This window comes from Dryobates pubescens, chromosome 12 (assembly GCF_014839835.1).
Source record: "Dryobates pubescens isolate bDryPub1 chromosome 12, bDryPub1.pri, whole genome shotgun sequence".
Taxonomy (NCBI): domain Eukaryota; kingdom Metazoa; phylum Chordata; class Aves; order Piciformes; family Picidae; genus Dryobates; species Dryobates pubescens.
The window spans coordinates 22,488,287-22,503,448 of NC_071623.1; the positions used below are offsets into that span (position 1 = coordinate 22,488,287).

At 38.5% G+C, this 15,162-nt stretch overlaps 1 protein-coding gene across 1 annotated transcript in view; it reads left to right on the forward strand.

Annotated features, from left to right (window-relative positions):
- The window catches only part of PAXBP1 (PAX3 and PAX7 binding protein 1), a 28,382-nt gene extending 14,019 nt beyond the window's left edge, over positions 1-14,363 (forward strand). Inside the window, exons 9-18 of the mRNA XM_009907380.2 lie at positions 2,248-2,347; positions 2,803-2,918; positions 5,123-5,322; positions 7,956-8,100; positions 8,252-8,373; positions 9,295-9,371; positions 9,638-9,704; positions 11,283-11,429; positions 11,776-11,930; positions 14,075-14,363. Of these exons, the coding sequence (XP_009905682.2) occupies positions 2,248-2,347; positions 2,803-2,918; positions 5,123-5,322; positions 7,956-8,100; positions 8,252-8,373; positions 9,295-9,371; positions 9,638-9,704; positions 11,283-11,429; positions 11,776-11,930; positions 14,075-14,192 (1,247 nt within the window). The 3' untranslated portion in view covers positions 14,193-14,363. The remainder of the gene's footprint in view (positions 1-2,247; positions 2,348-2,802; positions 2,919-5,122; positions 5,323-7,955; positions 8,101-8,251; positions 8,374-9,294; positions 9,372-9,637; positions 9,705-11,282; positions 11,430-11,775; positions 11,931-14,074) is intronic.
- Positions 14,364-15,162: the final 799 nt, after the last annotated feature.

The following is a 15,162-nucleotide window of genomic DNA, read 5'->3' on the forward strand; positions in this document are numbered from 1 at the left end:
CCCATAACATCTACAGTTACCTGTAAAAATCTGTCAAGCACTGGGGTAGAACTAACTTCTTTCAAATGCTCTATTTGGGTAGGCAGCATAAGTATTTTATTCCGGACACCTACCTGGTACAGCTAAAAACTGGAAGACACTGGTGCCATTGTTAAAAAAAAATCACACTAATAAAAAGTAATCCTGAATTAGATACACCTTAAAATTAGCAAGTTAAAATACCTGCTTACTACGATGAGCGTGGGGATGGGGGATTCCCACTGAGGAATTTTCTTGTGCTGATTACTCTTCAGTACGTAAAAATTCTACAAAAGCATAACTGTTAACTTGGGTGAAAATAGGTGCTCCTTGAAGGAGGTTCCCTTTAGCATGTCAAACAAGGAGTGAAATACCAGATTAGTAGTAATTGTCTTTTGGCTTCAGAAAGAGTTTTCATTTTGAAAAAATTAATTTCTTGTCTGCCTTTCACTGACCTAAAATCCTATAATAAAAGCCAGTTCCTATTCTGTCACAGTGATGACTTTTTCACAGAGATTAAATTTTCTTAACACCACTAGATAGAACTCACTGAGGGTGATAACACATGAGAGCATCGGAGTTGATCATCCCTTTATGGAGGGATTAGCACAAATACTCCCTTTAGGACAGTATAGAATAGAATAAACCAGGTTGGAAGAGACCTTCAAGATCATTGCGTCCAACCCATCATCCAACACCACCTAAACAACTAAACCATGCCACCTCCCCGGGCAGCACGTTCCAATGGGCAATCACTGTCTGTGAAGAATCTCTTCCTAACATCCAGTCTGAACCTCCCCTGGTACAGCTTGGGACTGTGTCCTCTTGTTCTGGTGCTGGTTGCCTGGGAGAAGAGACCAGCTCCCACCTGTCTACAACCTCCCTTGAGGTAGTTGTAGACAGCAATAAGGTCTCCCCTGAACCTCCTCTTCTGCAGGCTGAGCAACCCCAGCTCCCTCAGTATTTGGAGCCCTGAGCCTCATATGTAGACGTTACCATTTTACCATGAAATGCTGTTGTGAGAACTAGAAACCTAGTGTACTAGAAACAGATTTCCTAAAAGAAGCTTAAAATGGAGTTGTCAAGAGCGATTTTTAAAGAGAGGTCTTACTTAGAATCTGGGAATCTTGAGAATGAATTTCACTGCATCTACAAATAGTTCTGTTGTGTCCCTCACATTATCACAGTGACTAGGGATTGATGTCACCCTTTGATTTGATGTGTGTTGGAGACAGATCTGCTTTTCTTCATGCTCTGACAGAACACTAAAGAGCTAGAAGTGAATTTAAGTCTGCCAACTTTTGCTTTACTGCTGTGCAAAGACATGCAGCTTAGCTTTGAATAACATTTTTAAAAATGGGACAGATGATGGATTCATCTGTGTGTAAAGATTCTTCTTAGTAGCTGTGGTATAGAATTGGAACACTGACATAGATTAATCATTAATGTTATAAATTATTTATTTGTAAATAGTTTCATCTAGGACATGCAGATTTACTCCTGAAATTTGGGTAGGCTTTTGTTTAAACTTAGATGTTTATATTTTAGTGGGTGCACTTGAGCAGTGGCTAACATGTAGAAGTCTGCTGATACCTGAAAAGGATGAACTGGAAACACTTCTGAGTCTGCATGCTGGTTGCTGATCAGCTTCACTAGTTAGCTACATTTCCTATAATCAGGAACATCTATAATAAACTGCAGCTTATAAAGAGGAGAGAAGATGATTTACTTTCCTGTAGATTTTCATGTGTTTTAAGCTTTAGGTGACCTAAAACATATAAACTTGGAAACCACTATGACTAGAACTCTGAAATTTTATATATTCCTGCTCCAGTGACTCTTCTCTACCTTTCTTTTTGTTCATTTTCTTTTCAAAAGATGGATGGTGAACTTGTTTCTGTGAGGACCACTTTTGTCTTGGAATATTCAGTTTAAGCAATTTTTGTTAAAAAAATGTCCACTTTCATATAGTTAGGCACTGTTGTGAGAGGGACAAGAGTGAAGTATGGTGAAAACTATTTGACATTTCAGGGGAGATTTTTCTAATCACTACTTCCTCTTTTAACCTCTTGCAAATTCAGGCTTCTGAGTACATCTTTTTGAAAACTTTGGCTTTCTACTTCAAATTACACTTAGTTTAAAGTTGGTAAAAGGCTCTTATGAAACTGCCTACAACGTATTGATATATCCTAGATAAGCATTTTAATTTTCATCAATGTAATTTTACAGATAAAGCACTGATGGCACCAAATCTTGAGTCTTTTGGACGAGACAGAGTTATCTATCAAGAACAAGTAAAGCGCCGGACTGCAGAAAGAGAGGCTAGAAGGTAGGGTACTAAAATCTCTTGTCCTTTAGGAATCTTTGCCTGCTTGCAGAATGCAGTTGTCCTGTGTGACATACTGATGTAATTAGCAGTGTTTGTTCCTTGTTCATTTCCTGCAAAGGGAATAAAACACTTAAGTTGGTATGCCCCACAGGGGGATTCTTAAGTCCCAACTTATCATGCAAGTGTACAAAATAAGGCACCATGACATGATACTGATTTTAAATCACTGAAGTAAAGCATAGTAAACCCATTCCATACCTATATGGTCTCTGCTGGTTTCTCTTCCAGCCATTGTTTGAGACAGCAACAAAGGGGAATATTTGAGGTGGTGGCACAGTTGACATTTTTGTTCATTGTGGACTTCCTTGCATTACAAATTATGATGAACTTAGATGGGTCTGTTCATTGTATAGGCGGGGTGAAATAAGCTGACTTATACCGGTGATCCCTTTCAGAACCCGTCGTAGACAAGCAAGAGAGCAAACTGGGAAGATGGCAGATCACCTGGAAGGCCTTTCCAGCGATGATGAGGAAACATCAACAGATATTACCAACTTCAACATGGAGCGAGGTTAGAAAAGCTACTGGAGCTTTAGATAAACACAGAAAATTTGGCAAGGAAGGGAAAAAAGGATCCAAATGCAGCCCTATCCATGTATTTCACCATATTCTGGAGAATGTTTAGGAACTGCTCCTTGTTGGATCACCAACATGACCAAAACAGTCTCTTTTTCCAACCTGTTGTGCAGCTTGCTGCTAACTAAATACCCCATCTTTAGAGAGAGTCTTTATTTAATTCAAACATCCTTTTGCTAGCAAGCAGTACATTTTTGCCTTCAGCAGACCCTAAGTATTCCTTCTAATTGGTAATGTAGTTTATCATTCTTCAAATAATGTCTTGGTTTTACTTGTGAAAGTCTGAGGACATCGGTGCTGTAGAAACCTTTCTTTGCTTCATAGGAGGCATTTTCTGGAGTTCTGCATAAGCACTTAGAAATATAGTTACAGAAGTTGTGTAGTCTCTTTCTACAGCCTGGCATGTTTTGCAGATGATAGAAAACTTGTTGAATGTAGTAAGCATTGCAGAAAGACCTTGTGGTGCTGACTTGACTTGAATCTTATCTGCAGTTTTATGATGGATATGGATTATTATGCAATTTTGCATAACCATTATTATGCACTGGGAGAACCAATAGAAACCTGAGGTTTGGGGAAGTATGGATGGTTTGATGGAACAGTCATGTTTTACAGTAGCAGTTAAAAGACTATTCCAATGGTGACTCTGAAAACAGCAGCAAAGAAAGTAGAGCATCACTGTGGGAATCCTATCTCATTTTGAACCTGAGTAAAATCATCATTCTCTCTGACCAAAGAGAATTTAATCAGTTTAGAAGAAATGTGGAGAATAAGAGCAGCAAGGGTCATGTATGTAGACTTACGCTGTATATGAGGTTTAGACACTTCAGCTAGGAGAATGATGTTGACTTTTCAGTGTGAGAGCCTAAGGGGCATGAAAGGAAGTAGTAGAATAGATTTAAAGCAAACAAGTAATTTCCCAGAGAGAGTGTAACAAAAATGCCAAAGTCATTGCTATAGGTGGTTGTGGAGCCCCAGAGTATGGACAGATCTAAAAAGCAGTTAACTGTCTAGCATTTGGATCCTCCAGAAGTGGAAACAGTTTCTCTACCTCTAGCTGCTGACTGCTTTACCAAAATTGTGGATGCAGAGAACTCTTTGATAAATAAAGCAGCCTGTTTAAGATTGTTAGGTGATATAATTAACTGTGCTGAAGTTAAATTACCTGGATTAAAATGCAATGTGGCCCAGTTGCTCTTTATAACGTGCTACTTTCATGTGTATAAAAGCCTTTTGTAGGAATTTCATCACTTATGAGTAAGCATAGTATTTCTAAAGCTTTTTTTGTCATTTGTAGCTCTCATGTTAGTCCAGAATCATCAGTGAGCTATATGCAACAGAGAGATGTACTTTGGAGCTGCTGACTTTATTTGTAGCATGTTTTTTTTAATCCCAGTGTGGGAAGTGAGATTATATCCTATAAACACATATTCCCTCAGCTCTGTCTCTACCTGCAGTGTGTACTAGTTATATTAGGTATGTACAGGCTACTACTGTAAGGGAATGTTTAAAACGTTGGCTGAAAAAAAAAAAAAGACTGATTAAAATAAAACTAAGCCTAAGAAGTAGAAAAGATGAAGGGAAATAGTACATAGATGAAATGTTTTGGCCTGCATAGACTACTAGTTCTGTAAATATAACAAATTCTCAGCAAGCTGCAAGGATTGTAATGGTTGCCAGGTGCTAACAGCCATGGCATGTTCAGCAGTTCGGCGTGGTTCATCAGGACCTGCTCTGTCTGAAGTGCTGATACAGCTGGCTTGTGTGAGATGCCTTCTTGTACACTTTAATGAGCAAAGTTGTAGATTAATTTGGGCTGGAAGGGACTTGGAAATCAGCTGTTTCAAACTTCTGTGCCGAAGAAGGCCAGCTTTGAAGTTAGATCCACAATAAATATAGCCCAATGTATTGCCAGTCCAATATCTGGTAACTGAAAATCCTTGCATGAAATGTTTGAAGCAAGCCCTGTGATAAAAGGGTGTATCGTTGAGTACTCCTATGCTCATACTTTCAAAGGAGATGGCTTGTTTGGTTTTATTTCTAGGAGTTAGGTGCTGACAGTGAGCATCTAAGTCTGTCTTGAAAGAGGTGCTATGTGGAACAGGTGATGAACTTAATACTGTATTTCTCCCCCACCAGATCGTATATTGAAAGAATCCAGCAAAGTTTTTGAAGATGTTCTGGAAAGCTTTTACTCAATTGATTGCATTAAGTCACAGTTTGAAGCTTGGCGCTCAAAATACTTTGCTTCCTACAAGGATGCTTATATTGGCCTCTGTTTACCAAAGCTGTTTAACCCTTTAATCAGACTTCAGCTGCTTATCTGGACTCCTTTGGAGGTAAGGTCCTCTGCAAGCAACTTCTGTGTAAACTTCTGATTAGTGGTTCTTTCACACCTCTGCAGAGCAGACTAAATTACACTTTTGATGTGTGCTTCTCATAAATGGGTGAAGCTGGGGTTGGAGTAGCTGGAAAGCAGCCAGGCAGAAAGGGACCTGGGGCTACTGGTTGACAGATGGCTGAATATGAACTAGCAGTGTGCCAAGGTGGCCAAGAAGGTCAATGGCATCCTGGCCTGCATCAAGAATAGTGTGGCCAGCAGGAGCAGGGAGGTCATTCTGCCCCTGTATTCAGCACTGGTTAGGCCGCACCTCCAGTACTGTGTCCAGTTCTGGGCCCCTCAATTTAAGAAGGACGTTGAGACACTTGAACGTGTCCAGAGAAGGGCAGCGAGGCTGGGGAGAGGTCTTCAGCACAAGCCCTTTGAGGTGAGGCTGAGGGACCTAGGGTTGTTCAGCCTGGAGAAGAGGAGGCTCAGGGGAGACCTTATTGCTGTCTACAACTACCTAAAAGGAGGTTGTATCCAGTGGGAGTTGGTGTCTTCTCCCAGGCAACCAGCACCAGAACAAGAGGACACAGTCTCAAGCTGTGCCAGGGGAAGTTTAGGCTTGAGGTGAGGAGAAAGTTCTTCACAGAGAGTTGTTAGCCATTGGAATGGGCTGCCCAGGGAGGTGGTGTAGTCACTGTCCCTGGAGGTGCTCAAAAGAGGATTGGATGTGGCACTTGAAGCCATGGTTTAGTTAGTCATGAGGTGTTGGGTGGACTGGGTGATCTCTGAGGTCTTTTTCAATCTTAGTGATTCTATGATTCTGTAAGCTTTTATGGGGAGTTTCTGGATTGTTGTGTTCTTAGCAGGTGAGAGTACAGTTCAGCATGTGCCAATACCTTCTCATTGAATAGTGTAGACCAAAAAGCCAAACAGTTTTTTAAATAATATATTTAGGTTTTAAATTATTTAAGGGAAAATTGTGATTCTAGAGATGTTTCTTCAGAAGAGGAGCAAACATGCCTGTTTTTGTGTTGACCTACAACCTAAGTCTCTGTTACACATTTCTTTCTCTCACAACTTCATACCATGTAGAACTCTGGCTAGCAACTTCCAAGTATTCCTTGTAGTACTCATTGGCCAGTTACTAGGTAAGGAACATGGGAAAAGCAGGACAGCATTGTTGCAGCCCAATATCCTTGGCACATGTTCATTGTCCAGCTTGCATATGTATGCTGACATGAGAATCTATCAGGACAGTTAGGTAGCTTTTGACTCCCACTCTGTTCTTCCTACCAGTGAAATCTCTTGTGAGGTATTTCTGCTGCGGTCAGGTGTTTCACAGTACTGGTGGGCACTTGCTTTTTCTGTTACATTGGCTTTTACTAGAGAATGGGAGTGGGTCAAGGCACAGAGTGAGTGCAGTTGCATAAGCTTGGGGTATATTTAGGAAACCAGGCTAATAAGGCAGATTGTCTTCTTCACTTTCAAAACTTAGCTCACCTACAGTACAGTCTCACAAATGACTGAATGTCCTTATTCAGAAGGATTTTATGGTTTTTCTTTTCCAAACTACTAAGGGACTATTTGTAGAAGGGAATCTTCCATCACCTCTGCTCTTGATTGCAGAGGAAGGGAAGCATGAATCCTCTTTAGAGAGCATTCATAGTATTTAATTTGAATAAAGGAAGGGGGGAAAAAACATCTGTGGAAGATTCCTCATTAAATTTAAAACTGTTTTTGTACTTTAGCCTTTCCCCCAGGCTATTTCTATTTGAGTTCCCAGGCTGGCAAAACAAACCTCGGGTTAACTGGAGACATGGCACTGCATTCTCAAATCTAAATGTTTCCAGTACTCTGTGTTGCTGGCACTGTTAAGCATGTTCTTTTAAGTTAGAAAAATTACAAGGCATTCAAAAAAAAGAGGTGCTTAGTGCAGAAAGCATAACTTCATAATGCAGCACAAATGAACTATATAGTTGTCACTTCTGCCTAATCTGTGGGCTTTCATTTGGCTCAGGTGTAATTGGAAGTTTAAATCTGCAGGGTAACAACTACCAAAAAAGCCCCCAGCAGTCTTATTTCCACCCATTTTCACTTTCATTAAATCTAGCAATTTTTTGATTGTAGAGTAAATTGGTTCATTTGGCTGGTTTATGGAAAATTGACTTTGCTCCTCATCCTCTCTGGTTTTGGTAGGGCTGGGTTGTCTGTGTACATTAATCTGACCTGTGAAGACGAAGAGGCAGAATGTTGTCTTCACTTCTCACAAATCAGGCTAGCCTGTGTTTCTGAACGAAGTAGTATCAGTGCTTCAGATGTAGGGGGGCAAAGCAGATTAAGGGATTTGCCCATCCTTGTGCCAGATTAGGGACTGTTTGGTTTTGAGGCACTATTTTGGGGTTTTTTTCAAATGTTTTTTTGTTTCCAGTGGAGATCAGCATCTGACACACAGACAAAAGCTTTTCAAGTTGTTATTGTGCTCAGTTGCTGCTTACCCTGCCTGCTTAGCACAGTTGGGAGACTGTTTCAAAGTAGTTTTGTTGTGTTTTGTGAATGTCAAACTTGAATATATAATACTGGGGGATTTAATATGTTAACTTCAGATCTCTGTCTAGGAATCTAACCTCAAGTCTTTTTTTTTAGGGCAAGTGTCGAGATTTTGAGACTATGTTGTGGTTTGAATCATTGCTGTTCTATGGCTGTGAAGAACAGGAACAAGTGAAAGATGATGCTGATATTTCACTATTGCCTACCATCGTAGAGAGAGTTATTCTTCCTAAATTAACAGGTAGAGTCATAGAAAATGGGAGGAAAAGGTGGATGTGTGGAAGCTAATGCTTGTCTGTGCTTTCAGATTGTAATGTTTTGTGAATTGTTGCCTGTCTTGGTACCTGTATTTAAGACTTTGCAAGGTGGAGTAATTCTTTCATTTCTTACAGTAATTTCTGAAAATATATGGGATCCTTTTTCTACAACACAAACATCTAGAATGGTAGCAATTGTACAGAAACTAGTAGATGGATATCCCACAGTGGTGAATGCAGAAAACAAAAACACACAAGTAAGTTGGTGTTTTTTTCTTAAATATCTTGCATAACTTAAGGAATTCTAATGCATTTTTTTAATGCACTATATTGGAGAAGGCATCATGCTTGGTGAGGAGCAGGAAAGAGAATTTTGCAATTATATTATAGTTACTGTAATTATATTATAAATATTTGATACTTATTTGCATAATTATAAAATGCCCTACAGCTGACTGAAGAGTCAAGTACAGTGATAAATTAGGAGGAGAAACTTGATGAAGACTCCCTGAAGTGGATGCTAGAGATAAAAAGAGATCTGAAATGTACTAAGACTTGTTGGTCTGTAGTTTTGGTTTAGGGGTTAGCTACCAATAGTCAAGTTTTTCTTTGTTTTAGATCTTTGTAACATTTTCAAATGCGTTGCCTTGAAATGTGATTGCTTTCCTTAGTGGCTTATGAATACAAGAGCAAATGTCATGAGATCAGGTGCTGTAGCTACTGCAGTGTATGCAGTGCCCTTAGAATAACAGGTGATAGGCTAAAGTGCAGGTCTGTGGGAAAGTTAGCAAGAGGTTAAAAAGGACAAAAGGAGGCTGGATGGCGTGCTTGGTGCCATGGTTTAGTTGATTAGATAGTGTTGGACTCGATCTCAAAGGTCTCTTCCAACCTGGTTAATTCTATTCTATATATTCTTACTTCACAGAAGCTACTTGTGTAGCAAAGCTTAACCTTAAAACAATTCAGTAAAACTTGAAGGCAATGGAAACTGTCAAATTTCTTCTTTGTTAATGATTATAGACATCTCTAAAGCTTTATATATATATGTGTGCTTCAGTATGTATGTCTTTTACTATTAGGGTCACAAATGTTCTTTGCTGCTTTGAGAATCAGCCTCTTGAGTGGTTAACTACTAAGCAGTGCTTTGGACACTTAAAAAAAAAATTTGTCTGTTTCAGATGCTTTTAAAGGCATTGTTGCTAAGAATGAGGAGAACACTAGATGATGATGTATTCATGCCCTTATATCCAAAAAAGTAAGTTTGCTTTCAACTATGGTGTTAGACCTTTATTAACTATGGACAATGTCTTCTGTCCATAGTTAACAGGGGTTTTCTTCCCAATATGGTTCACTGGCTGGATGCAGGAGATCTTTCATTGTTATGCTGTGAGGATTTAGCAAAGACAAGCAGGATGGAAGGGAGTATTTATAGAAATGAAGTGTGTGTGGGAAGGAGGAAGCCAGCAAACTCCAGACAGAGGTGGTCTTGGTTGCTCATTAAAGAAATCTCTTACTTTCCAGCATCTTAGAAAACAAGAACTCTGGTCCATATTTGTTTTTCCAACGTCAGTTTTGGTCCTCTGTTAAGGTAAGTCAGTAAATACATCTGGTAAACCTTTTGGTCTAGACAGTGTAGGAATAAAATCCTCATCACATGTGTGGAAAATGGTAGGTGGAAATTGCTTTGAATTCATTTAAAGGAATTCTAAGGATTCTTAGTGTTTGATAGTTCACCGTTCACTCTTCAAAAAGATTGCCATGTGAAAGCACCATCATTTTAACTTTTGTGGGTTTACATAGCATACTCGAGTCAGGGTGTTTTAAATGTCATTGTGCTTGTCAGAATAAAATATGCTGCTTTTATTTAATTCACGTGGGAATGAGAGAACTTGGTTGGTTTGGTTTGGGCTTGGTTGGGGTTTTTTTGGTAGATAGCGTTAGAATCCTCATGAAAATGACTTGGTCCCTTTTGAACATCTCACTGCTGTGTTTGGAGTATAAGGGCAGTTGTAATCTTAGTTTAATTGAAATGAAGAGTGTGAAAGTCTCTGTGTGTGGAAAACACACAACAGCTATGACTGTTGTAGTTTATTTCCCATAAAAGGCTGTGAAGAAAATAAACTCACAACTACACAGGAGAGTATGAGACCCGTGCTGATTGAACTGCTGATTTCCGTGATCCTTCAAACAGAAGTCTTATCTGGAATTTTCTATTTAAATTGCAGCAGTGAGGGAGACTGTATTCTAAATGGATTTGCAGTCACTTCATTTAGTTAAAGTGTTTGGCACTGGTATCTTTCACTGTGAGTGAAATAAAAGTCAACTTCTTAAATGCTGTCTAGAGGAAAAAATGCGCAAAGCTCATTTATTAAAATGCTGTTCTTAAAAGTGAAACAGTTCAGTTATTTAGGGCTTGTGTCTCTCTTAAGAGTGAACTTGTGTGCTTCTGGCAGTATCTCTCAGAGCCTGGGAACTTTAGAAGTATGCACACTGTTAGCACTGCTTTATTTTAGGCAAGCATTAAAAATGCATCTCTCTTGCGCTAGCAAGTCAGTTATAGCATCACAGACGAACAGAAATAGAAGCTAGGAGGCAAGCACTTGTACCATTTCCTCCTGATCTGCCTCAACAGTGAACCACTGCGTGTCTTCACTTGTGTGAGGCTGGCAGCAATTCTCCACAAGCCATACCCCCATGGAGAGTTGCAGCTAGACGGTTGGCTTAGTCAGCACTTCCATGTGATGCTTTCTGCGTCTCTTGTCTCGCCATGCCTTGGAAATAAGGGTATGGTGACAGAGTAGCTGGAGATTTCATTGTCTGGGATTGTGAATTTGCCCCTGTATGGCATATGCTAGGCCTCATGTGGCTTGGCATTGACATTAAGTTCTGAGAACAAGGTGGCTTAACACTTCAGTTCTTTTTTAGTTCTGATTTCTTGTGCAAAATATGAGCAAAGTTGTGGTGGTTGTTGTACAATAATTCGTAGCACTCTGGATTGATACTTTATGGATGCTGAATAGTTTTGAAGCTAACAGAAGGCACATGTACACTGCTTACTTTGGTCATGCTCTTGCATTTGAAGAGGCTCTAGAGTGTTTGATCAGCTTCCTGGTCTCGGTACATTTTTTAACACTTTCCCCCCCCCCCCCATGTGTTGTATTTTCAGTTATTAGGAAATTTTCTCCAGTGGTATGGAATCCTTTCAAACAAAACTCTCCAGGAACTGTCAATAGATGGTCTGTTAAACAGATACATTCTTATGGCTTTTCAAAACTCTGAGTATGGAGAGGACAGCATTAAGAAAGCTCAAAGTGTAAGTAAAATCTCAGTGTTTAATTTGTAATTCATCTGAAGGAAAAAAAAAGTAGCTAAAACTTGAGGCTACCTATAAAATCTTGGCTTTGATATCTCAAAGTTGTGATGCCTGTGAAAAATAGATGTATTTTTAAAAAACACACAAAGTAAAGAAAGAATGTAGATTTCAGAGTTACTGTTTGAATTTTGAATATTTGTGAGAGTTGGTTTGGTGGGTTTCTCACTGTGTCACTCAGTTGGGCTTTGCTGCTGCAGTCTTCTAAACAGACTACTCAAGTCATGTTAGGTAACTTCTATAATCTGGTTACATTGTGTTTTCATTTTCTTTTTCCTGTTATCTCTAGGTAATTGCTTGCTTTCCTAAACAGTGGTTTGCTAATCTAAAAGGAGATAAGACTATTCCTCAGCTAGAAAACTTCTGTAGATACCTTGTTCATCTGGCTGATACAATTTATAGAAACAGCATTGGCTGCTCTGATGTGGAGAAAAGAAATGCAAGGTAATTTCAGTTGCAGTTCTTATGATTTATATTACTTAGTTACTCCTGTTGTTATGCATCAACAGTCTTTGTATGGCTGCATTCAAACTTAAGAAATAGTATGGTAGATAGGGAGATTTTTATGGTGTCTGAAAACACCACCTGCTGGAAATCTTTAAACATTCATAGTATCTTTTGCACTGCTGCTTACTGTCACTAATTCTGGCAAATTTTATAGCTACTGATTTTGGACTTTCCCCCTTGTGAGTCTGTTGCCAATTCCTGCATCATGGCTTTTAAATTGCAAACTGTGCATTTGGGTATAGTACCAAAGTTCTGACTTTATTTGCACACACAACTAGGTGAACATGTTATTCCCTATATTGAAGAGTCATTTTATTTGTATCTGATAACCAACAAAATTAGAAGTTTGGATTGGATGCAAAAACATTGCGGCTGGCCAAGTCATGTGATATGCTATGGGTATATCATTATAAGCAACAAAGAACACAAAACTGTTGCACTGATAAACAGGAATATTAACAAGATTGGAAGATTTAGATGAGCTTGAAAGTCTTTTCCAACCAAATATATTCTGTGATTTTTTTCTGTGCTGTTGCACAAGAAGGAGAGGTTTAAAGGTCAATAGTTCTGAACCTGAAACTTGGAAAGATGAACCCACTTGCTGCCTGCATTTGTCATTCTTGATAGCTGAACTTGCTTGAGCCATTGTTGAGTTACTCTTCAATTACTGAGGCTCTATGGTGGGTTAGATCCTTCTTCCATTTTGATCTTAGGCATAGCACCAAAACATAGGGATAGATGTTTCCTTTAAATTGTAGCAGAAGAGGCTTGGTTAAGAGATAAGGGATTTTTTTTCTGGTACAATATTTTTTCCAGTTACCATGTTGGTTATTGGACATTTTTCTGTCTTTAGGGTCACCTTTGGCTGTGCCATATGAATCATCTCCTTTTCAGTGAACACTGATCTTTGTGCCACGCTGGGTTGTGTTCAAACAACTTTTTATCTGCTCTTAGGTTTTGCTGTAGAACTCTGTGTCCAAAGCAGAATAGTAGGCTCACATACCAATTTAAATTTCCTCATGATTCAGATTTAAATAGACTTGTTACTCCTCCTTTTCTGAAACCAAAATGCCTAGCCTAGCATGATGCCGACATTGAAATAAAGGCATGGAGAGAGAATCCAGCAAAGATTAAACTTTCTTTTGGTAGCCTGTTTCTAAACTGAAAGAACTTTCTTTACCAGCTGAAATGATAACATGGTAAAACTGTGTATTGAGAAAATACAGAGAAACATCCAGTTAATCCTTGTTTTCATACTGAGTTGTAATATAATTTCTATCTTCAGCCCTCCTGCTTTTCCCTAGATTTAACACATCTGTTGTCATTGCCTCCTGTAAGCAGATACATCTGCAGCAGAAATACTACTTTTTTTATAACTGAAGAATGTTACATCTTTTCATATAAAAACCTATTACAGTTCTTTGAAATTAAAGTGCAGTAATTTCTCCTGAGAGGGAAGTGTATCTTTACCTGTGCCTGTTGGTGCTCATTTTCCAAATGTTGGATGCTTTTGCACAGATGAGCTGGGCTCATTTATAAGATGAATTTTGAACTTCTAATATGTTTTTTTTTATGATACTGGTCTAAATTTCACATCCATCCTCCTATCAGGGTACCAAAATTATTGTTGGCACCTGAAGAAGTACAGTCCCCCTAGCAGTTTGTTCACTCTCTAAGCTTCCTAGAGTGACCTGAATTGTAATGCAGTTTATTGGTCCAAGCTTCATCATGTTTAAGGTATACATTAAAGCATACTTGCTGCTTTCCTTGATTATTTTTTTTTATTGTTGCCAAGAGAACTGTGACTCATTGCACAGTACTATTAGTAATCTAAGACTTTTTCTTGAGCTCATACTGCACCTAGTGTTAAACCATACTGTGTGATTAATTCTTACTCCCAAAATAAATGTTTCGATTTCAATACAAAACTTTATCACACTAAGGAAGTAGGGAAGGAAATTAGGTGAAGTCATTGGAAACTCATTTGCTATATGGATTCATAAGGTAGTCTTCTGTTGAAATATTAATTCTTGTACATGATTGTTCCTTTGCTGTCTTGACTTTACCTTCCTCATTTTCAGGGAGCACATAAAGCAGATCATAAAGCTGCTGGCAAGTGTCCGAGCGCTAGATCACGCCGTGACAGTGGCGAACGATCACAACATCAAAGAGATCAAGATTTTAATAGAAGGAAAATAGATTTTTCTGACGACTCATTTTGAGCTTTAAAACCATTCCTGATGTGTAATTTATGTACATATGTAAAGTTTCTTAAACTGTAAAGTATTGATCTTTGTTTTAATACAAAGTGCATTCTTATATACCACATCCTTAAAAAAAAAAAAAAAAAAGAAAAAAGAAAAAAAAAAACTTTGAGAAAAAAACAAAAATGGAATCCCAAGACTGTCATCTTTTCAGAAATCAGATTTTTTTTTCCTTTCAAGTTTCTCAAAATCTTGTTTACAAAAATACTTTGTACCCATGATAAGTAAGACATCTACTCCTGTTAATTGTTCCACGGCTAACTGGAATGTGTTATGATATATTATGTGTAATGCAGTGTATGCATATATTTATACCACCACGTTGCTTTCACACTGGATATAGAGACTTTGTACTGTTGGAATAAGGTTTTCATTTGCTAAAAAAGTACTTATTTTGACAACAAAACGATCAGATTATTGGTCGAAAGGGCTGGCAGAACATTTAAGTGTCTCAAAGTCCTTTGAGCTAGAGTAGACATACTCAAATGCAACCTGGCCTTTAAAAAGTAGCTGTGCTGCACTCAAATTAGAATAGCTAAAACAATTCTTTTCATTCAGAAGATGGAACTCTTAAGACTGTTCTTAAAACACATAGGAAAACTACAATCAGTGGTTAATGAGTTGTTTGGGGGTTTTTTAATACAGATACGCAGTGAGAACTTGTGATCATTGCACAAGTATACATGACAGCACTTCCAACGTCCCAAACACCTTTCATTTTGTAGGAGTTAGAGTTTGCCCATGAACTCTGAGCCTTCTTTCCTTGTGCAAGTTGATTAAGTTCTGTACTTGTGTCTTTCTTTTTTTTCTGTATTTTTGGTTTTATACTTCGTACATGGAACCTGGTTCTTCTGATTGGTATAGCTAAAGATGTCAAGCAAAATGAAGGTGAAGAAAATTTTACA